This window comes from Mustela nivalis, assembly GCF_964662115.1.
Source record: "Mustela nivalis genome assembly, chromosome: 13".
NCBI classification, from domain to species: domain Eukaryota; kingdom Metazoa; phylum Chordata; class Mammalia; order Carnivora; family Mustelidae; genus Mustela; species Mustela nivalis.
Window position 1 is genome coordinate 83,238,557 of NC_139032.1, and position 23,668 is coordinate 83,262,224.

At 41.2% G+C, this 23,668-nt stretch overlaps 1 protein-coding gene across 4 annotated transcripts in view; it reads right to left on the bottom strand.

Annotated features, from left to right (window-relative positions):
• The window catches only part of NR6A1 (nuclear receptor subfamily 6 group A member 1), a 224,563-nt gene that overhangs the window by 18,850 nt on the left and 182,045 nt on the right, over positions 1 to 23,668 (bottom strand). For 2 of the 4 annotated variants that reach the window (XM_082695576.1, XM_082695578.1), the window contains 4 exons: positions 21,143 to 21,385; positions 11,091 to 11,146; positions 2,156 to 2,310; positions 563 to 787 (listed from right to left, as the gene is read on the bottom strand). In XM_082695576.1, coding sequence (XP_082551702.1) covers positions 563 to 787; positions 2,156 to 2,310; positions 11,091 to 11,146; positions 21,143 to 21,385 — 679 coding nt within the window. Of the gene's footprint in view, positions 1 to 562; positions 791 to 2,155; positions 2,311 to 11,090; positions 11,147 to 21,142; positions 21,386 to 23,668 lie in introns of all 4 variants that reach the window. The other 2 variants (XM_082695575.1, XM_082695577.1) reach the window with 1 other exon arrangement.

Genomic DNA, 23,668 nt, shown 5'->3' on the forward strand with positions numbered 1-23,668 from the left:
GCCTCAGGCCCAAAGAGTAATGGGTGCAGCAACTGACGGGCCTAGAGGCTGAGCGAGCATCGACTCAGGCAGAGCTGACCGGGGAACAAGAGTACTCCTTCCCCCCACTCAGGTCTGTACACGGCGCACATGGCACCAGCGCACATGGTACCTTGGCTGGGGATGCAGACAGTCGGCACACAGGTAGTGCCTTGAATGGCTTGTTCAGGAGCCTAGACTTGATGTGTAATTATTCCCAGAATTACAGCTCAACTCTGGCTCTGAGCCAGAGAAGCACTCAGGCCACCTCAGGGCCTGGCTTACCTAGGCCCAAGCAGAAACAAAAGTCCTTTAATCCCAATTCCCTAAGGATTCAGAAACAGCCCCAACTCTGAAAAAAGATGCTCAAGAGAAAAACAAGGGACTGCTGACTTCAAAAATAAATACAGATTTGTCCTCTGAGGCGAGTCACTACTCATTACCCCTGACTCATTTCAGAGCCTATGGGATTAGCAGCCAGGGATGAAGGCGGGTGAGGGGTAGGGGTCATTGTGAAGTTTCAAGGGCTAAACGGGGCACTCACCCATCTTCTATCAACATGGGCGTGCCCAGTGGCTCCAGGTCCTCGGCTGACACCAGCTGGTGAATCAGACTGTATGACTGGGGATCCAGGCTGCGAGCTTGTGGGGGCAGGAGTGGCGAGTGGGCAGAATAGCTAAGAAGGTGCGGTATGTATTGATAGTGTGGAGGCACAGACATCCCCATGTACTGCTCCCTGAACGCCATGAATCCATTTAGTTCCACAGACCTACTGAAGAGAAAAGTCTCATGTCAAGCAGAACCATGGCAGGTCTACTGTCTGCTCGAGGTGGCTAGGGAGTTTTTTGGCCATGCAGTCTGTCTTCCTCAGGGACATAATTAATGATTACATGCATGTCTCCCCCACTAGACAGGGACTCTTTGCAGGAGTGTATATGTGTGACTTATCACTGGACACCCAGGACCTGGCAAAATAGGTACTGAATAAAGAGTGGTTGAATAAATTCTTTGTATAGGTGTCACGTTTAAAGAGATTTTAATGGATACTCACAAACTATGACCCACAAAGGTGGGGGTATGTATATTTTTTTTTTTACTGCTAGGAAAACTAAGGCATAGACAGGCTAAGGGCCTTGCCAGGCCATAAAACAAATGCAGTACCTAGCAAGGAATCTGACATGGAATCTGGCAAAGAATGTGGCACGAACTTTCCTAAACATTTAAAGGAAGGAACACCAAATGAATAAAAGTTACAACAGAATAACCAAGAGAGAGGCAGATTCTTATCTTCTTCTCTTTCCTGGAGAAATCTAACCACTCTGTCACCTAAAACAAAAATCCTCACCTAAAATCTAAAATCCTATATGCATTTTCTGTAACAGGGGTTGACAAACTGTAGCGTATGGCCCATTTGGTAAATAAAGTTTAATGGAACACAGCCACAATCATTTATATAGTCTCTAGCTGCTTTTGCTCTGTAATGGTAGGGCTGAGTAGCTGAGACCCAGACTGTGTGGCCCGCAAAGCCTAAAATATTTATTATCTGGACTTTATAGAAAAAGTTTATCAATCCATTTCCTATAAGAAAGATTTCTGTAAAAAAGGAAATCTATCCTGGTAGTTGATGGCTACATTTTTTATACGTAGCGACTAACTTAAGATAATATTCTTGAACCAAGAGTCTCCAAATTAGCATTCCATGATAGCAGCAAATTTAATTAGCTTAAAAATTTTCAGTTTCTTAAAACTTACAAAGTGAAAATCTTCACTCTTGCTGAGACAGAGAAATGAGAACTTAATTCAATATTGTCAATGCGGTTTGTTTTATTTCCGTGATCAATGTGAGAGAAGAGCTACATTTAAAATGGTATTCTGCTAGGTAAAGAACGTCTGGGCACAGGCGGCAGCAATATCACTTTATTAGCCTGCAGAAGAGAATGCTGACATTTTTCAAGGTCTTTAACAAAAAGTAGGCTGTGAAATGCTGCTCTGTGTCATCCTGGCCCCTCCCCAAAAGACAGAGGGAGCAAGAGTGTAATGGCTGAGACAGACTGGCAGGAATACCTAGCCCAGAGTTTCCCTGTGGGTCTACTTTTTGGGTGGTCCTAGATGATACTGGGTTTGCGTTAAAGCTCACCTGGAGGACAGTGTGGAGCCTGGTGAGGGCTGGTTGCTCTCTGAAGCCCTGTTCCCAGGGGAACTGTGGTCGCTGTCACCATGGTTGCTCCAGTGATTGGCTTCTTCCTCAAATTCCTGCCCAGACATGATCCTTTCGATCTCTTCCTCCGATATCTTTGATAAGGAATTGATACATGTTAGATTGGGTGCTTGGGATAGCCTTTGTTCCTTCTTAAGGACCAAGAATTCATTTAAACGTCATAAGGATTCCCAGAACTCTCTAGAGAGATACCCAGATTCCCTCCCCTCCATCTCCATACTCCAGGGCTTCTCACTCATCTTAGGACAGCTCAGTTGCTTGCTTCCCAGCACCGTGGCTCACTATGGCCTTCCTCTTGTCCGTTTACCCTCCTCTGAAGCCACAAAGCCGCCACGTTCTTCAACACTCTTTGAGTCTATTCTTTCCTACCCCTGAAACACTACTCTTCAAGAACAAACTCCTGCGTGCCTTTTAAGACCCAGTTCAAATGTCACCTTCTTTGTGAATCCTTCTATACTACCTTAGACAAAATTTTAGGTCCCTCCTCTATCCCCTTCTAATTCTATGTATTCTGAGATGAACAGAATAGCACAGTAGTTACGAGGATGAATTCTAGAGTCAGACCACCTTTGTTCCAATATAGTTTCTGCTACTTTCTAGTGGTACAAGTCATTAAACTATTTGAACTTGAGTTCAAAATCTGAACAAAAATTATCCATGTCATAGAGAAAATAATAGTATCTGTCTCATGGGATTGTTGTGAGGATTAAATTAGTTAATACATCATCACATGGTTAGAAAAGGGCTTAACACATAGCAACCAGTGTGGAAGGTTGACAATGTTATCTTCATCATCACTGCTGTTTTTTTTTTTTTTTAAAGATTTTATTTATTTATTTGACAGAGAGAGATCACAAGTAGGCAGAGAGGCAGGAAGAGAGAGAGAGAGGAGGAAGCAGGCTCCCCGCTGAGCAGAGAGCCTGATGCGGGACTCGATCCCAGGACCCAGAGATCATGACCTGAGCCGAAGGCAGCGGCTCAACCCACTGAGCCACCCAGGCGCCCATCACTGCTGTTTTTTTATAGCACTCATGGCAATGCATCATAAAAATACTCTCTATCAGACCTAAAGCTATAATAAAACCCAGAAGAAAGTACTCAAAGAATGCACATTGGATAAATAAACAAATGTTCACTTATTAAGTACTGTCCATGAAACTTCACAAGGATTTTTCAGGATGAGAAAGACATTCCCAAGCCTAAAGAGTAAGTAAGAAGAAATTTTAGCTTAGATAAGTGAACTGACTTGCCCAAGAGCACAATGTGTGCCTGCATCTCAGGAGGAGTTTAAGGAAGAGGCCAAAGTACCCAAGTATTCAGTCCACGGCCCCTGCTACTATACCGTAAAGGGAGTGAATAAATACATCTTCTATAAAGTGTTTAACTCCGAGTTGAAGCCTAACTGCTAAACTCAGCACGGGATGAGAGTGAATAGGAAGGAGTGAGGGCCAGATAAATTTTTATTTCTTGCTCCTATAGAAAGCCTGGGAGGATCTTTTCTTTCAAGTCCATCTGACTCAAACCTACATAACTCTTTGTTCCAGCAGTCTGTGAGGAAACCTTGAGCTACTCTGATCATCATCAATACAGGAGGCATCTAGAACTGGAAGCCAGCCAGCACACAGGACTTGAGAGGGAAAACATGAAACATTTAACTGGTACAGAAGTTGAGCGATTTGTCTTCAACTTAGATTGTATACTGAATTACGGGTAGTCTTTGTTTTGTCAATAACATGTAACAAAACAAACAAACCTTTTCTTTTAGGGATCTTTAGAACACTGAAATCTCAGATGTTATAAGACATGTAAAGACAAAAGACGCCATCAAACTACAAGACATCTACAGAGACCCTGACTGAAGCAGCCTCAGTAATGGTAGTGAGAGCAGTTCCAGAGCTTGGAGGTCATGCAAGCACTTGAGCTGGGTGAAAAGAAGCGGTCCTAATAAATCAGATTATTCCAGCTGGGAGCAAAAGTTGGACTGCATCTGTTCCTCCCTATGGGTCCCACAGGACGCTAGGCAATCACTGTTAAATTAAGGGGATAGAACATATCAGGAGGGCTTGTATCTAGGTTCAGATCTCATCTGTCATTTTCTAACTGGGTGCGTACTGCTGGCATGTCACTCAAGTTCTCTGAGCCTTAGTTCCCTCCCCTATAAAATGAAGCTAGTGCCACCTACTGAGTAGTTTGGGCTCCCTCTTAGGGTACAGAACTGAATCAGTCAGACTTGAGAGGCTAATCTAAGATAAAGTGATGAAGTGCACAACAGGTACTCAATACATCGTAATTTTATCCCTGATTTTTAATTATAATTAAACATAGTTAAGAACTTGGGAGATTGGGGTGCCTGGGTGGCTCAGTGGGTTAAAGCCTCTGCCTTCGGCTCAGGTCATGATCCCAGGGTCCTGGGATCGAGCCCCGCATCGGGTTTTCTGCTCTACAGGGAGCCTGCTTCCTCCTCTCTCTCTGCCTGCCTCTCTGCCTACCTGTGATCTCTGTCTGTCAAATGAATAAATAAAATCTTAAAAAAAAAAACCAAAAACAAAAGCAAAAAAACTTGGGAGATCACAGCTCTTTCTTCCTAACACTCCCTAAAAAGTAAGGAAAAAAGGGAAAATTATATGCTCAGTATCAGAAAGTCAAATGCAATGACATATGAAATCAGTTTCTCTGAGCATCAGCTCCCTCCATTCTAGAAAGAGCAGAAAGTCTAGAGACGTAAGCGCCTGAAGATCCCCACCACGGTAGGAGAAGAGTACTCAAAAGACACTGAGTAATGAATGCTGAGAAGATTTTTCATTGAGGAAACACTTACGAATTCTTTCCAATAGATAAACACTACATCTAAATATAAAAAGAATGACTATAAATAAAGGCTATACATGAAAAGTCTACACGAACATCATACTCAATGAAAAACTAAAAGTTTTTTCTCTAGGATCAGGATCAAGGCAAAAATGCCCATTTTCACCATTTCTCTTTAACACAGTACTAAAGTTCCAGCCATTGCAATTAGATATGTAAAAGAAATAAAAAGCATCTAAATCAGAAAGAAGTAAATTATCTCAGTTCACAGATGACATGATCTTATAAATAGAAAACAAAAAAAACTGTTAGAACAAAAGAATTCAGCAAAGTTTCAGGATACAAAATCAACACCAAAAAATCAGCTGCATTTTTATATAGTAACAGTGGATCTGGAAAGGAAATTAAGAAAACAATCTCAGTTACAATAGTATCAAAAAGAATAAGATACTTAGGAATAATCCTAACTAAAAGGATGAAAAGACTTTAACAGTGCTGAAAGAAATTAAAGGCATACTGGGGTGCCTGGGTAGCTCAGTCATTAAATGTCTGCCTTTGGCTCAGGTCATGATTCTGGGGTCCTGGGATCAAGCCCCATATTGGGCTCCCTGCTTGGCAGGAACCCTTGCTTCTCCATCTCACACTACCCCTGCTTGTGGTTCCTTGTCTCGTTATGTCTTTCTCTATCAAATAAATAAAATTCAAAAAAAAAAAAAAAGAAAAAAGAAAAAAGAAATTCATAGATTAAAAGACAATTATTGTTAAAATATCCATACTATCCAATGTGATCTACAGATTCAATACGATCCCTATCAATATTCCAACAGCATTTTTGGCAGAGATAGAAAAACAAAATCCCAAAATTCATATGGAAATCCAAAGAACCCCAAATAGCCAAAACAGTCCAGACAAAGAACAAAAAGCTAGAGGTCTTACACTTTCTGGTTTCAAAACATATTAAAAGTTATAGTAACCAAAAGAGCATGGTACTGGCATGAGGACAGGCCTATAGATCAATGGAACAGAATAGAGAGACCCCAAATAAACCCATGTATATATAGTCAAAGCTGCCAAGACTACGTAAGAATAGTGTCTTCAACTAGCAGTACTGGGAAAACTAGATATTCATATACAAAAGAAGGAAATTAGATTCTGGTCTTATACTTCATACAAAAATCAACTCAAAATGGGTTAAAGACTTAAATATAAGACCTGAAACTATCAAAGTCCTAAAGGAAAACATAGAGAAAAAGCTTCTTGACATTGGCCTTAGCAATGATTTCTTCAATATGATATTCAAAGTACAGGCAATAAAAGCAAAAATTGACAAATGGAATTACATCAAACTAAAAAGCTTCTGCAAAGCAAACAATCACAAAGTCAACAGGAACGTACAGAATGAGAGGAAGTATTTGCAAACCATTTATCTGATAAAGGCTAATATCCAAGAGATATCGGGAATTCCAACAACTCAACAGCAAAACCCCCAAATAACCTTATTTAAAAATGCAGCACCTGGGTGACTCAGTCCATTAAGTGTCTGCCTTTAGCTCAGGTCATGATCCCCAGGGTCCTGGGACGGAGCCCTGCATCAGCCTCCCTGCTCAGTGGGCAGCCTGGTTCTTCTGTATCCCTCTGACTGCCACTGCCCCTGCTTGTGGTTTGCCTCTCACTCTCTCTCTGTCTGCCAAATAAATAAATGTAGGGTATCTGGGTGTCTCAGTCATTAAGCATCTGCCTTCGGCTCAGATCGTGATCCCATAGTTCTGGGACTGAGTCCCCCGTCAGGCTCCATGCTCAGTGGGAAGCCTGCTTCTCCCTCCCCCACTCCCTCCCCATTTGTGTTCCCTCTCTCTCTCTTTTTTTTTTTTTTTTAAAGATTTTATTTATTTATTTGACAGAGAGAGATCACAAGTAGGCAGAGAGGCAGGCAGAGAGAGAGAGGAGGAAGCAGGCTCCCCGCTGAGCAGAGAGCCCGATGCGGGACTCGATCCCAGGACTCTGAGATCATGACCTGAGCCGAAGGCAGCGGCTTAACCCACTGAGCCACCCAGGCACCCTGTGTTCCCTCTCTTGCTGTGTTCTCTCTCTGTCAAATAAATAAATAAGATCTTTAAAAATAAATAAATAACATTATAAAAAAAATTGAAATGGGCAAAAGGGACACTTGGGGGGTTTAGTCAGTTAAACGTCTGCCTTCGGCTCAGGTCATGATCCCAGTGTCCTGGGACTGAGTCACGCGTTAGGCTCCCTGCTCAGTCAGGAGACTTTCTCCCCCTGCTTGTGCTCCCTCAACCCCTCTCTCCCTGACAAATAAATAAAATCCGGCAAAAGATTTGAATAGACATAAAAAAAAATACCTTCTCCAAAGACATGTAAACAGCACAACCAACATGTATATATACAGATACTCAATATCACTAATCAGAAAAATGCAAATCAAAACCATAATGAGGTAGTGCCTCACAACTACCCAGAATACCATTGTCAGAAAATAAGAAATACCAGAGAAGATACAGAAAATTGGAACCCTTATGCACTGCTGGGTGGGAATGTAAAATGATAGGGCCACTACGGAAAACAGTATAGAGGTTTCTCAAAAAATTAAAAATAAAACTACCATATGACCCAGTAATCCCCCCTTCTGAGTATTTACCCAAAAGAACTGAAATCAGGATCTCTAAGAGATATCTGCCCTCCTACATTTACTGCAGTATTATTTATAATGGCCAAGAGATGGAAACAATTTTTTTTTTTAAATATTTTATTTATTTATTTGTCAGAGAGAGAGCGAGCACAGGCAGAGTGGCAGGCAGAGTCAGAGGGAGAGGCAGGGTCCCTGCGGGGCAAGGAGCCCGATGTGGGACTCGATCCCAAGACGCTGGGATCATGACCTGAGCCGAAGGCAGCTGCTTAACCAACTGAGCCACCCAGGTGTCCCGGAAACAATTTTTTTTAAAGATTTTATTTATTTATTTGACAGACAGAGATCACAAATAGGCAGAGAGGCAGGCAGAGAGAGAGGAAGGGAAGCAGGCTCCCTGCTGAGCAGAGAGCCCGATACGGGGCTCGATCCCAAGACCGAGATCATGATCCAAGCCGAAGGCAGAGGCTTTAACCCACTGAGGCACACAGGCGCCCCAGAAACAAATTTTTAAAATATTTTATTTATTTATTTGACAGGGAGAGAGAGAGATCACAAGTAGGCAGAGAGGCAGGCCTAACCCACTGAACCACCCAGGCGCCCCAGAGATGGAAACAACTTAAATATCTGTTAATGGATTAATGGATAAACAAAACATGGTATATAAATACAACAGAATATTTAGCCTTAGAAATCCTAGCATATGCTACAATGTGGATGAAGCTTAAGGATATTATGCTAAGTGAAGGAAGTCACAGAAAAACGAATACTGCATGATTCCACTTACATGAGATATCAAAAGTAGTCAAACTCTTAGAAAGAGGAAGTAGAATGGTGGCTGCCAGGGACAGGGAGAAGGGCAAATAAGGAGTTGTTGTTCAATGGGTATACAGTTTCGGGGCACCTGGGTGGCTCAGTGGGTTAAGCCTCTGCCTTCGGGTCAGGTCATGATCTCAGGGTCCTGGGATTGAGCCCCGCATCGGGCTCTCTGTTCAGCGGGGAGTCTGCTTCCCCTCTCTCTCTGCCTGCCTCTGCCTACTTGTGATCTCTGTCTGTCAAATAAATAAATAAAATCTAAAAAAAAAATGAGTATACAGTTCCAGTCATAAGATGAAAAGGCTGTAGAGATCTACTGTATAAATGTACGTATAGCAAATAATACTGCGCCATATATTTAATTTGTTAAGGAGATAAATTTCATGTTATATGTTTTTTACCACACACACCCAAAAGAACACATATGGGTACAGACCAAAATAAACTAATTTTTATTATAACATGCATAAAAATGTTTATTTATTTATTTATTAAAAATATTTTATTTACTCGACAGATCACAAGTAGGCAGAGAGACAGGCAGAGAGGAGGAAGCAGGCTCCCCAACTGAGCAGAGAACCCAATGTGGGGCTCGATCCCAGGACCGCGGGATCATGACCTGAGCCGAAGGCAGAGGCTTTAACTCACTGAGCCACCCAGGTGCCCCAAAATGTTTGATTTAAAAAAAAAAAAAAAGACATGAATACAGCACATGCCCACAGCCCGACTGAGTGCATATATGTGCTAGGAACTGTCCCATATTTCATTGGCATATGCCTCAAAATACCTACAAATTCCTGTCTTTCTCTCATTCCCTCACATTCAACTGGATAAATCCTATTAATTTTTCCTATTACATCTCTCCTGAATCTATTCTCTCCCCTTCAAACTGTACTACCATTGCCCTACTTAAAACCACTATCTGTATCTCTTAGCTGGACTGCTGTAAAATCTTTGAACTGCTTTTTCCTCTGCTTCCAGTTTCATGGACATTTACCCAGCTCCTCAGAAACCACTTCTATTGCTAGAATGATCTTTCTTTTTTATTTTTATTTATTTGACAGAGATAGAAAAAGAGAGAAAAAGCAGGGGGAGCGGCAGAGGAAGAAGGAGAAGCAGACTCCCAACTGAGCTAGGAGCCCAATGCGAAACTGGATCCCAGGATCCTTGGATCATGACCTGAGCCGAAGGCAGATTGCTTAACTGACTGGGCCACCCAGGTGCCCCTTTCTTTTTTAATTGTAATTTTATAATTTCTTTTTTAAAAGATTTATTTGTTTTAGAGAAAGAGAGCATGTGCATGGGGGCAGAGGGAAAGGGAGAGAGAAAATCTTCCACAGAAACCCTTCTGAAAAAGGAGCCTGATGTGGGCCTTGATCCCACAACCCTGAGTTCATGACCTGAGCTCATGGGTGAGTCACTCAACCACTGAGCCACCCAGGTGCCTCTAGAATGATTTTTTTAAAATGCAAATCTGACCATGTCTCTCTCTGCTTAAAAAGCTTTTAGTAGTTGCCTCTTGGTCTAGAGCAATAATCCGCGAGGCATGGTCCTGCTCACTGGTGTGCTGAGGGATTCACTTGTTGGGTCATGAACAGATCCAATTTTCTACCTTCATGAAGTTCTTCTGCTGGCAAGTGAGAACAAGTTGGCGTAGGCTGGCCCTACAAAGAATTTACCTAAGAAGCTATAATCAAAAGGCCATTCTTTAGAGAACAGATTCCACACTAAAGGAATCTGCCTTCTCTTCTGCCGCTCCACTATATGTGCCCAGTGTTCCAGCCCAACTCCATCAACTTCCTGTGAGTCCTTAAAGATTCATCTTGTGGTCTTTTTACTGTCTGTTCTGTCTAGCAGTAATAGAAGATATTTGGCTCCACAACCCTTCCCAGCATAGCTAATTCCTCCTTTTCCTTCAAGACTCGGTTCAAACTTTACCTCTTCTAGGAAGGTTTCCCTAAATGTCTTCAGTTCCCAACCACGTTCCAATTAAAAAACAAAAAACAAACAAACAAAAAAGAAAGTCCCTCCTTTCTGTACTCTTTGGGCATCCTCTGTTACCGTTCACTGTACTCGGATGTCTAGTCACACATCTGTCTCTCCCACTAGACTGAGTTCACAGTACAAAGGACCTTCACACAGTAAGTACTATTTAAATATCGGTGGGATAGAATGGTTATTATTAATCCTATTCTACAAGTAAGGCAATGAACTTTCCGCTGATGTATCTTTAGAGACATTGAACAGCAAAGTAGTCTTACTTATTTCTGCCAGGCTAAGTTATCAACAACCTTGAGTGACTGACATAAAAAATCCTCTGGATGGTTTAGAATCAGAATTAGATTCATTTCCTGTGAAATCCTTAGGAAGGGTTGAGGGAATCGCATGAAGAGCTTTCATCATTATGTTGCATATTTAAGATCTTCAAAGCACTTTCATAACCAGGCTCTAAAAACCATTTTACAGTAATGAAAGCAAGATGGCTCCCCCCATCAGGAGATGAGAGGATCAAGGTAAGTAGCTACAGGAACATCGAAAGCACTGGGCTTCCAGGACAGATCACAAGGACTGAGGCCTAGAACTCACCTGGACGGGCCCAATGCTCTTATTTCGGCCTCCAGGCATGCCATCTTCTCTGATTGCTGGAAGGAAACATAAGTCAAGACAGTCAAAAGCATACCCACAGAAATCTAAGCACAGAAAGAGAACTTACTTGGCCAAAAGCACAAGGTAGTAATTGGTGAAATCAAGATTAAAACAGAGGTCTTTCTGGACCCAAAGTACATACACTTTGCATTATTGTAGGCTACCTCATAAGCAACAGATTCTTCTGGGCCCCCAAGGCAATGGACACATACTGCACACCTGCATACATTTAAAATGCTCAGCAAAGGTGACGGCGTTATTAATAGTCCTGTGCACAGTTATGAACATCTCACCAGGATGATGCATCTGAAGGCTTCAGTAAATTCAAAGAGAGGAAGAGAAAGAACACTTCCATTTTTATTATATTTTATTTTTTTTAAGATTTTATTTGTCAGAGAAAGAGGGAGCACAAGCAGGGGGAGCAGCACACAGAGCAAGCAGAGGGAGAAGCAGGCTCCCTGCTTGTGGGACTCGATCCCAGGACCCTGGGATCGTGATCTGAGCTAACAGCAGATGCTCAACCAACTGAGCCACCCAGGCGCTCAGAATATTTCCATTGTTAAAGAAAGTTTTTTGGGGGGCACCTGGTGGCTCAGTGGGTTAAAGCCTCTGCCTTCGGCTCAAGTCATGATCCTAGGGTCTTGGGATTGAGCCCTGCATCGGGCTCTCTGCTCAGCAGGGAGCCTGCTTCCTCCTCTCTCTCTCTGCCTACCTGTCTATAAATTAAAAATTAAAATCTTTAAAAAAAAGAGTTTGAGTCTAATTTTTAGGATGAGGAGAACAGATTTTTTAAAAATTAACCAACATTTTGATCTGACTGGTTTCTCCCTACAAAAGCAGTCAATAAAGGGGTGCCTGGGTGGCTCAGTCGCTTGAGCATCAGACTCTTGGTTTTGGCTCAGGTCATGATCTCGGGCCCTGTGTAGGGCTGTGCATTGGGTGTGGAGTTTGCTTGGGATTCTCTCTCTCCCTCTGCCCTATGTCCCCACCCAACGTGTGTGTGTGTGGAGAGTAGCAAGAGATGGAACTTGGAAGTTGAAGAGGCCAACTGGGACCAGATCAGAGATAGCCTTTAAGCAGCTGAGGGTAAGATGGAATGCAGAGGATGTGGTCAGGTCGGCATTTTTGAAAAATCTTTGTGATGGCTGCTGTGGAGGCTAGCTTGGAGGAGGCAATGTTAACAACAGAAGATAAGCAAACAGCATCATATGACAGTAGCTCTGCTATATATACATATACATATATAACTAATACACCTTCTTCCAAAAAAATTAACATGAAGAATCTAGAAAGTCCTTGGGGGCAGGATTGAGGGTTCTAAGCATAACGCTCAGTTCCCGTGGTAACTGAAAGTCTAAGAGGAAGTTCATTTTCCTTACACATTTCAGAATTAGACAAGCTTGTCTAAATCCCGTTTTGGGGGCACCTCTGTGGCTCAGTCTGTGAAGCGTCTGCCTTCAGTTCAGGTCATGATCCCAGGGTCCTGGAATCAAATCCCACACAGGCTCCCTGCTCAGTGGGGAACTCACCCCTAACCCCACTAGTGTGCATTCTCTCACAAAAATAAATACATTAAAAAAATCTTTTAAAAGCAAATAAATCTAGTTTTTGCCTGGTCTGTGTAACTACAGGCAAATTTCTTCACCTCAGTTTCTTGAAGGAGGACCCTATCTTATAGGGTTTACTGGGAATTACATATAAAATAACATAGCTAAATCAACAAGCATAGTGCCTGACACATAAACTAGGAATTCAGTAACTAATCCTTCCCTCTAACCAGCCTCTTTTCTATGTACACAGTAATTAAAAAAACCAAGGTTCTATTCCCAGCTTTGAGGGAGACTTAACGTCTTCATCTGTGAAATGGAGATAACATAGTCTTCTTTACAAGGCTGCTGTGAATTCGGAGTGGGAAACATTCACAGCTTATATTAGAATCAGATGCATACTGGTTTTTGTCTGGAGATCTCTTTCAACCTAACTGCAAGCTCTAAAAATCCTTAAAATTCCTTCTCTGCTGTTGTAGAGTCAATGATAGACTTTAGACACTTCTATACCAATACTGAGTTTTCTATGTCTTTGCCTCAGCTCACAGGTGCAGAATAAAGATCTATCATCAGCAGATCCAACACTGATTACATTTTACTTGATATCTTACTCTCACTGTCTTGGAGGTGAGGAAGGAACTCAACAGGTTTTTCTTTTCTTTTTTTTTAAGGGCCACAAATCTTAAAGATTTACAACTTACCAATTTTTTGTTCTGATATTTAAAAGCTCATGTTATCTCTCAACCCTCCCACCCCTTGGACTAAGGAAACTCACATATGATGGACACGTACTGTGTTTTAGGTACCATCTTGTATAAAACAAACCCATGAGGGAAGTGTCAGTATAACTTCCATTGAACGAATGAATATAAGGCTCATAGGAATGGACTATTTTGTTTACAGTAACAGAAACTAAACAGCAGAATCAGAGTTGGACTCCAGACTATTAGATTAAGACCAGGCTTCTTTCCACAACTACTTTTCCCCATAGTATGTCTATATACCACAGCTGCATAAACTCTTAATTACACTACCCTTAAAAAAAAAAATACACTGATTTTCCAGCCACTGAGGTGGTAAAAAATTCCCTTTGAAAATTAACTTTGATTTTCTTAAAATTTGATTTAAAGAAGAATATAGGGGCACTTGGATGGCTCGGTTGGGTGTCTGCCTTCAACTCAGGTCAGGATCCCCGAGTCCCAGGATCAAGCCCCACATCGAGCTCCCTGCTTGGTGGGGCATCTGCTTCTCCCTCTGCCCCTCCTCTGGCTCGGGCTCACTCTCTTTTGCTCTCTCTCTAATAAATAAAATCTTAAAAAATATATAAAGAAATAAAAAACAGTACTGGTTTAGTCAAAGATGGGAAAATCTGTCAGGATGGCATGAAACTGTCTGAAGTGTGGGAAATAATACAATGTGTCACAACGCCCCTGTCAAAACAAAAACTTGGATCACAGTTTAAAGCTTATAATGTATTCACATATATGGTATCACATTTGATTCCTGGAAGGTCTACATTATTATTATCCTATGTAGTATAGAGATGAAAAAGCCTGAAGCTCAGAGAGGTAAAGGGACTTGTTCAAGACCATTCAGGAAAAAACTGACAGAGTGGGGAATTTTAGCTTAGGTTTATATGTATTTTCTTAACTACTACTTCTGTAGCAGTTTCTGTATCTTAGCTATTTCTAACTTTTCTTAACTCTGATTCTATATGCTATACTGGTCTAAGAACAAGTTTCTCAACAGGGCTGAAAATCTTTCTGATAGTGAACTGATCTAGAAAAAAACAAAAACAAAAACAAAGGGCTTCTGGGTATAAGATCACAGGATTGGTTTTGCTGTATCTCTTATCCAGGTCTGAGTGGCAGCAGCTATAGTTCTTCTACCTGCTTAAAAGAAGTACAAATACTTTTTCTGCTGTAGAACTCATGTATCTACCATTTCTCACTTAGGCTTAGGCGGCTGAACCAAACCCCAAAATGGAAAGGAGAGTAAGATATAAAACTAACTGTATCAAAGTCCTGTTCAAAATGCATTGGTGACTCCCTTTGGTCTTTGGGGTCAACCCCAGCTCTCTAGCTTATCATTCAAGACACTCCAATGATCTGGTTTTTCTGGGGTTCCCCATCTTCTTCTCTGCACACGTTGTTGCCTGTACCAGAAGGTGGGGAAGTCTGGCAACACCACCTTATCCAAGTGAATCACCAAGTGATTCAAGTCAACGTGACCAATAGCAGGGCAAAGCTATACCACGCACTCTTGATAGAATGCACAAAAGGACCCAACACCGTCGTTGTGGCATTCTCGGAAAAATGCATAACTTGAATGTACTGGGAGCAAACTGACAAGACCAAGTTAAGGAATATTCTACTTGTTTTCTTTGAAATTAACAACTATTCAAGACCAAAAAAAAAAAAAAAAGGATAAGGAATCATTTCATATTAAAGGAGATCGAAAAGACATAAAAGCTAAATGTAATGCATGACCCTGGACTGGCTTCTGGATCACAAAAAATACACTGCTATAAGGACACTGAAATAACTGGTGAAATTTGAATAAGGTTTGTTAATTAGATTACAGTTTATGCCATGTTAAAGTTCCTGTTTTTGACAATAGTACTGTGGTTATGTTAGAAAGCAAAGAAAAATGATGTCTTTAACTTCCTTCCAAACAGTTAAGAAAATACAGATAAACACACACACTTTCCTCTCACCTTCTATTCCCCTCCCTCCTTTTCTCTCTCTCTCTCATGCTTGGAGAGAGCAAGAAGGGGAGCTTTTTAAAAAAGGGATGCCTGGCTGGCTCAGTCAGAGGAGCATACAAGTCTTCATCTAGGGGTTATGACTTCTAGGCCCACACTGAGTGCAGAAATTACTTAAAAATACATACATACATACATACATACATACATACATACATACTTATTTAAGCTTGTAAGGAGCATGAACTTCTATGCCTTCAAGATTCTGCTCAAATATTCTCTGCTTGGGACTTCTTGGTGCTCAATTTGAATCCTGGTACAGCAGTCGGGCAATGCTACAGAGTTATTCTCATGATGCCATTCTACAGACGTCAACCCCTTCAAAGAAGTTTTCCTTAACCTTTTTACTTTTTAACTAGTTAACTAGTAAGTTATGAGACGAGTTAGTTTAAATTTTCTCAAATAATTTTTTTCCACATTAATTTCTGTACTGAATAAATTCCCTCATGAGGTTCAGTGTAACTTCCTCTTGCCTCAGATGAAATTAACAGTATTTCCCCCATTCTGCTTCATGCTCTGGCCCCCCCCACTAGAGTAAATCCACCAAATCAGAAAGCATCTTACCTAACTTGGTTAACTGGTGAAGGACAGGAAGAACGTGGGACTTGGCATAGCCCTTGAGGGCCACACTCATTAATAATGGGGGGGAACAGAAAAGGAAATAGACAAAGATAGCTCAAGGTACTTAGGGCTATGGCAGAGGGCAAAAGGGGCTATGGAAGTCCAGGAGGGTCAGCTTTCTGGTTGAGGGGTGGTGTAAGAGAAAGCTGATTAGAGGATGTTACAAAGAAAAGCTGAGCCCCCAAAGGAAAGTATATATAACCAAGTAAAGAGGAGGGGGTAACTCATTCCAGGAAGACGGAACCACATGTGCAAAGCCCCCCAAACATGAAACATCATTGAGTTTTTGGAGAATTAGGATGGAATGTGCATTGCATGGGGGGCAGCAAAGGGAGAAGGGATGAAGCGACTGATGCCAGAGTCAGAGGGGCTTTGAAAAATCATTCTGAGGAGCCAGTATTCACCCTGAAGGCTGCAAGATGGGTGAGCAGTTGGTGTCTGGGGGGTAATGGGGTAGTAGTGAAGATGGACAGATGGAACTCAGCCTCTACTCACCACCCTTATTTAAATTTCCCTCATTGTCTTGCTAACTAATTTCCTGACTAGTTACATTCCAGATATGAAGATGTATCTCTGTCTGGAGACGAGGGACAAGAGAAGGCTGACTTACACATGTCAGCTGAAAAATTTTTGAACATTTAAAAAAGTTTTGAGGTATGTTTAGACTTACAGAAGAGTTGCAAAAAAAAAAAAAAAAATAGTACAAAGAATTCCTATATACTCTACACGCAGCTTCCCCATGAGTTAACATTTTACATAACCCACAGACTATTCGTCAAAACTAAGAAATTAACTTTAGCATAATAATACTGATCAAAGTATAAACTTAATATTCAGATTTCTCCACTGATGTCCTCTTCTGTTCCAGAATCCAATCCTGGATTCAATAATGCATATGGTTGTCATGTCTCCATAGTTTCCTTCAATCTTTCTTAGTCTTTCCTGTCTTTTGTGACCCTGACACTTTTGAGAATATTTTGCATAATGTAAGTTATTTTAGGGGTACCTGAGTAGCTCAGTTGGTTAAGTGTCTGCCTTAGTCTCAAGTCATGATCCCAGGGTCCGGGGATTGAGCCCCATATGAGGCACCCTAGGGAGCCTACCTCTCCCTCTCACTATCCCTGCTTGTGTGCGTGTGTATGTGCTCTCTATCAAATGTAGTCTTTGAAAAAAAAAAAAGTGTCAGTTATTTTGAAGAATGTCTTTCAATTTCAGTTTGCCTGTTTCATCATGAGTAGATTGGGAATGAATCCATCCCTGTGTGTCTATGTGTCCTTACCGTTATCATATCAGGGGACATATGACAGCAGTGTACATACACTGGTGATATTGACTTTGCTTGCTTGGCTAAAGTGGTATCTGTCAGAATTCTCTACTGAAAGTTATTATTTTTCCCTTTGTAATTACTAAATATTCTGGGGCTATGTAAATAGTTTAAAACTATGCTATCTTATTTTAGCATCCATAAGTCAATCCTGCCTACAGCAATTGTTACTGTTTTTTTTAAATGGTGATTTTCTATTTCCCTCATGCCTTCTATAAACTTATAATTTTTCTATGAGAAAGAACTGTCACTCCTCTATTTATTCAGTTAGTTCTATCAGTATGAACTCATGGATATTTTATTCTTTGGGTTATAAACAAATACATAGTTATTTTGTTGCTCAAGTTTTTCCAACTTTGGCTACTGGAAGTGCTTATAGGTTGACCTCTCTGACCTTTTGATAATCCTTTAAAAAAAAATACAGCACATTCTAACTTTCTGGCATCAGAAAAACACTCTAGGCTCCTCTTATATTTTCCCTGCCTCAATGCTTAAATCAACCCCTTCTCCAAAGAGTCCTTATTCCTTTTACTGATATTTGGAAGCCAAGATCTGGTTTTTCTAAATCTTTTTCCCTAAACTTGAGTACATACTGATGCTTCCAATCGCGCATCAGAGGTTTCAGCTCAGCCTTCCCCTTTCCTGATTTATAACTTTTTTCTCTGATGTGAGAAACCTAACTCTCATCATCAGTATATTCACTTGTTTGTTCAGCTCTAGTATACAAATAAAGTAGTGACAGAATTCCCAACCCATAACCTTGAGAGAAATACATTTACAAACTAGAGAGCTTTGTTTGTATACAGTTTTTTGTCTTCAGCCCTACAGTGTACAGTATATAGTTAAAACACTATTTCCCAAGGACAGATCCTTTCTCCCCCATTCCCTTGAGTGTAGCTATGTGATTCATTGATCACAGTCTACATTCTGTCTTTTCCAGATATACTGGTTGCTTTTAAACAAATTTATATACGGTAAAATTCACTTCTTTAGTGGTATAATTCTATAGGCTTTGACAAATGCATAAAATTATGCCAAACGCTACAGTTCCATATGGGACAGTTCCACCAATCCAAAAATATTCCAGTGGCAACTGTAATTTGAATTCTGCTTTCTCAGCACCAACCAGGAGGTGGCAGGGTTTCTCTCCAAGAGGCAGACTTCTCAAGGCACCTAAGCCTCTTGTAATGCATGAAAATAGACACAGAAGGCAGTTAGTTCCCACCCCTCACACTCCGCGTGTCATCTTCTCCTGGCTATGGCTACAGGAATTTAAGAAGTTAAGCTTCTTCTTCCCTGAAGTAGGAGAGTTTGGTTAGAAGCCCCAGAATCTCACACTCCAACTGAATAAGGAGGATGAATCATCAGAGAGTAGTCAAGAAGGCACCCCATAAAGGTGCTTTGATAAAATACGGTTAAAACAACAAAGAAAATGAGACCAAGACCAAATCAGATGAAAGTGGGTAGATGCCCACAGACCATCTCTTCAGGCATTACCTATTTGGTACTGGTGGGAAAGAGTGGGGGAAGGGAGAGGACTTCCACGCAAAGGAAAGAACCTGAGCACTGGCAGGATAATGCAAAGCAGGCTTGAGGCACAGGAAGAAAGTTCCAGACAGAAGAGGAGATTAGAAATATAGGACAAAGCTGTTAAGCTTTTAAATGCTCTATTATAGGTATTTATCATCCAGTGAACACAGGGCATTCCATCACGCAAGTAGCTATGCCATTTGATAGACATGTTGTCCGTGTGGATAGTTAGATACAAGCTCTGCTTGATTAATAACAAACTACAACTAATAATTATCAACATAATCACCACTAACCTATATACTGGTAAGTCATTCTATCCCTCCCAAAACTGCATCTATAAACTGAGGGTAATATTTTTTTAAAGATTTTTAGGGGTGCCTGGGTGGCTCAGTCGTTAAGTGACTGCCTTCGGCTCAGATCATGATCCCCGGATCCTGCGATTGAGCCCCGCATAAGGCTCCCTGCTCAGGGGAAGCCTGCTTCTCCCTCTTCCACTCCCCATGCTTGTGTCCCTCTCTAACTCTCCATCAAATAAATAAAGTCTTAAAAAAAAAAAAAAAAAGGCAACTCTTAAAAAAAAAAAAGGAAAAAAAAGAAAAAGATTTTATTTTTAAGTTATCTCTACACCCAGCTTAGGGCTTGAACTCATGACCCCAAGATCAAAAACTGCAATGTTCTACCAACTGAGTCAGCCAGGTGCCCCTAAATGGAAGGTGATATTTAATAATAGGTCTGTGCATATTCAATAGCATAATGGATGAAAAGTGTATAAGAGTTTTCTAATATAAATAGTAATCAATAAATATTAGGATTATAAATAAATTATAAATGACCTAAATTCATCTTAATGCCCTTCTACATCTTTCTTACCTTTCTTCATAATGAGCAAATTTTCAAAAGATCCTTCTTATCCCACATATAGTAAAAAAAAGTCTGAAGAATATCTGATAGTCTGCATTTATTAATGTGACAAATCCAACTTGGATAGTTTGCTAAATCTAACTCCTACCCCTATACACTACTAATATGAACCCCCTAGTACCTTCCTGAGTAGATATATGTTGTCATATTTAATCCTCTAGAGAACTCTGAAAAGGTTAAGTATTACCACACTATTTTAAAGGTAAGATAATTGAGCATTAGAGACATAAAGCAAACTGCCAAAGGTCACAGAGCAGTCTGTCACCAACCTCTGCCTCCATTCTTTCTATAAACTATACTGTACTACTCTCCACTCTCCATGAAAATACTGAGTTTCTGACATTGGCCCTTTTCTCTTCTGTATCCAAGTTCTCTCTAGGTGATTTCTACTCACTAACAAAATTTTACCATCTGATTGCGAACAGTTCCACAAACATCTACTTCAAGGCAGGACTTTTCACTTCAGTTCCAGTCCTACATACCCAAATTCCTCGATGGACATTGTATGTGTCCTCCTTAGATACTTCAAACAATGCACTGCCAAGGCCAACATTTTGTCCCACCCTGCTTTTTTAGCCTGGTAGGATTTTTTTTTTTTGGCTGTTTGTTTGTTTTTTGTTTTTTTCCTGGTGGGGCCATTACTATTATTCCAAATCTGCAACTTCAATTTCTGATGCTGCCCAATACCCAGTATGTTACCAACTCCTATCAGGTAAGCTTCCCCACATCTCCCCATCTGTGCCATGACTTTTCCTGCGCCTCCCTCAGATTCTTCACACCTTTCTTCTGGACTCTTGCTCTCGGAAAGCTTCCCAATAAACCCCAAACTCTTCACCAACCTGGTTGCAGATTTCTGGGCACGCCTAGCCTCTTGAGTATGCCATGACTGTAGCAAGCAGAACGATACCACATTCAGGTGACATACTGCCTTTTTGTTTCTTCATCTAAAATCCCCACTTCCTGTATTTATGCTTTGAAAGAAGAACTAGTGGAGTATATTAATCCGAGTTAGGACTTGGTTGTTAATTGGGGTCTTGCCAATTGGAGCCTGTGAATTCATTCTCACAGAATCTGTAACATCTCACCCAGTCTTTCTCCCCACCTAGTCTGGGAAATCCCTGTAGGCAGAAACTGTGTCAAATGTGTTTTGGGGTTATGAGTACACGGTACAAGACCTGGCATATAATGCAGGCCTGGGAAATGAAAAACTCCGAGGCTTAATAGCTAACCCTAAAGGTAAAGTGATGGTAACGTGGGGAGTCGAGCCACAAGCACCACTCACCCTTCCGATTCATCCCCATCTGGAGGCACTTGAGCAGGCGGCAATACTGGCACCTGTTCCTCTGCTTCCGAGACATGACACAGTTCTTGTCACGACTGCACCGATATACCCGCTTGTTGCAAATGCTCCGCTTGAAAAATCCCTTGCAGCCTTCACAGGAGATGATTCCATAGTGCAAGCCTGTGGCACGGTCCCCACAAATGAGACAGGTTCGTTGTTCAGCCCGATCATCTGGAACAGAAACTGAACATACTCAAGTTAGAACGCATGGAAATAATGGCTTTAAGCCTGCAGTTCTCAAATAAGCAAACTTGCTCTGGGAGGATCAAGAACATCGCTCTTTTCTGACTAACTGGTAAATAGGGGTCATTTTTAGAGCCTTCGTCCTAGGAAGAGACCCTTCCATCTACCTACAGGTATCACAAACACAGACTTTTTCAGAAAAACAACTCATGGGACGCCTGGGTGGCTCAGTTGGTTAAGCTGCTGCCTTCGTTCGGCTCAGGTCATGATCCCAGGTTCCTAGGCTCAAGTTCCGCATCCGGGTCCTTGCTCAGCAGGGAGCCTGTTTCTGTCTCTGCCTCTGCCGCCCCCCACCCCTGCTTGTTCTCTCTCTCTCTGACAAATAAACAAATAAAATATTTAAAAAACAAAAAAAACAAAAAACCCCCAAAACTCATGCTCCTCTCCCTGGGTTTAATCATCAGTTGGACCAGTATCCAGGTCAGAAACTTGGGCGATATCCTCGACTCCTCTATCTCCCTCACTTTCCTCAGGCACAGCCCATCACTTACTTCTACCCTGTAGAAAGGAGATAAGGGTTACTGATAATTAATGTAGGTGCCCAGCAAATGGCACGCACCTAGTAAATGAAATCTGTAATTATTAGCCAGTGAAGAAGTTTTAACCAAGCCCAGCCAGCCAACCAACCAGTCTTCCACCTATTCAACAGATAGGCATTGGACAACTATTCTGTTCCGCGCACTGTTGTAAGGCATGGCTACAGCAGTGAATGAAAGTCCCTGGGGACGCTTACGTTCCAGCAGAACATCTACTCTGTGACCAGGCCCTGTGTTTGGTACTGGGTACTCAGAAATAAATCATCATGGTCCCCACAGTCAAGGAACTTACTGCCTCGTAACAAACAAGTTAGTCAAAGAGGAAATTCAGGCTGGAATACAACTCTCTAACTTCCTCTTCCCTTAAATTTCACTTACTCAGGATCAAGCAATTGCCAAATAACAGACATATGACAAAAAAATGCAGATCTGTGATGTCAGATCTCACCAGCAGATACAAGAAACCTCCAAGAAAAGGTTTTGATCAGAGGCCAAGGCAAGAAATCAGAGATCTGAACCACGTTCCTGAGTAACAGGCAAGATATAATGATTAAGAACACAGCCCAAAGAGTTTGAGAAATCCTTACTTAAACCCCTGTTCTGACACCTACCAGCTGACTGACCTTAGGCAAATTTAAGTTACTTCACCTCTCTGAATCTAGTTTCTTTCATCTGTAAAATGGGGATTATAATGGTACCTACATACATAAAGTATGCAGCACAATGCTTGGGCTACAATGGGCATTTAATGACAGCCATTATTTTCATTAACATTGTTATCCTAACAGGTCCATGCTTGATGGGATACTAACATTCCTAAAAAGAAAAGCATTTGAAAGCAATGTTACAGGAGGAGCATGGTAGTGTACATAGGAGAGATGCAGAGAAGCAAGGAGACTACCATTTAGGCAATGTTTATTATATGCCAACTTTGAGATGTCTTTATGATCCCTATTTGTAGTAGGTTAGATAATGGCCACCCAAATATATCAGGTCCTAATCCCTGAAACCTGTAAATTTTATCTTGTAAGGTAAAAGGATCTTTGCAGATGTGATCAACTTAAGGATCTGGAACTGGGAGATTATTCTGGATTATAAAGGTGGGCCCTACTTGCAATCACAAATGTCTTTACAAGAGAAAGACAGAGATTTGATATAAACAGAAGAAGAGAACACACACACATGCACGCATGCACACATGTACACACAGAGGAGAAGGTGATGTGAATACAGGCAGAAGGTAGCCAAAGCCAAGGAATGGCTTTCATTACAAGCTGGATGAAGCAAGGAATGAATTCTTCCCTAGAGCTTCTGGAGGAAGTGTGGCTCTGCCCATCTTCCTTTTCACCCAGTGATACTCATGACTTTTGACACTTCCAGTTCCAGAACTGTGGGAGAACAAATTTGTGGTATTTTTTTAACATCAGCACAGGAAACTAATACACAATATCTTTTTCATAAGGGTAAACAGGCATATATTAAGGCCCTTGCCCAAAGTCACACAGCAAATAGCAGGTATGCAAAGAGAAGCAGATACTAGGGAAACAGAGAAAGATACACGTGGAAAGAGGAATCACCTAGGTTCTTGAGGACTCTGTATTTCCTAGTTATAGACCTTTCCAAGCCTTTCTTCTTCTTCTTCTTTTTTTTTTTTTTAAGATTTTATTTATTTATTTGACAGACAGAG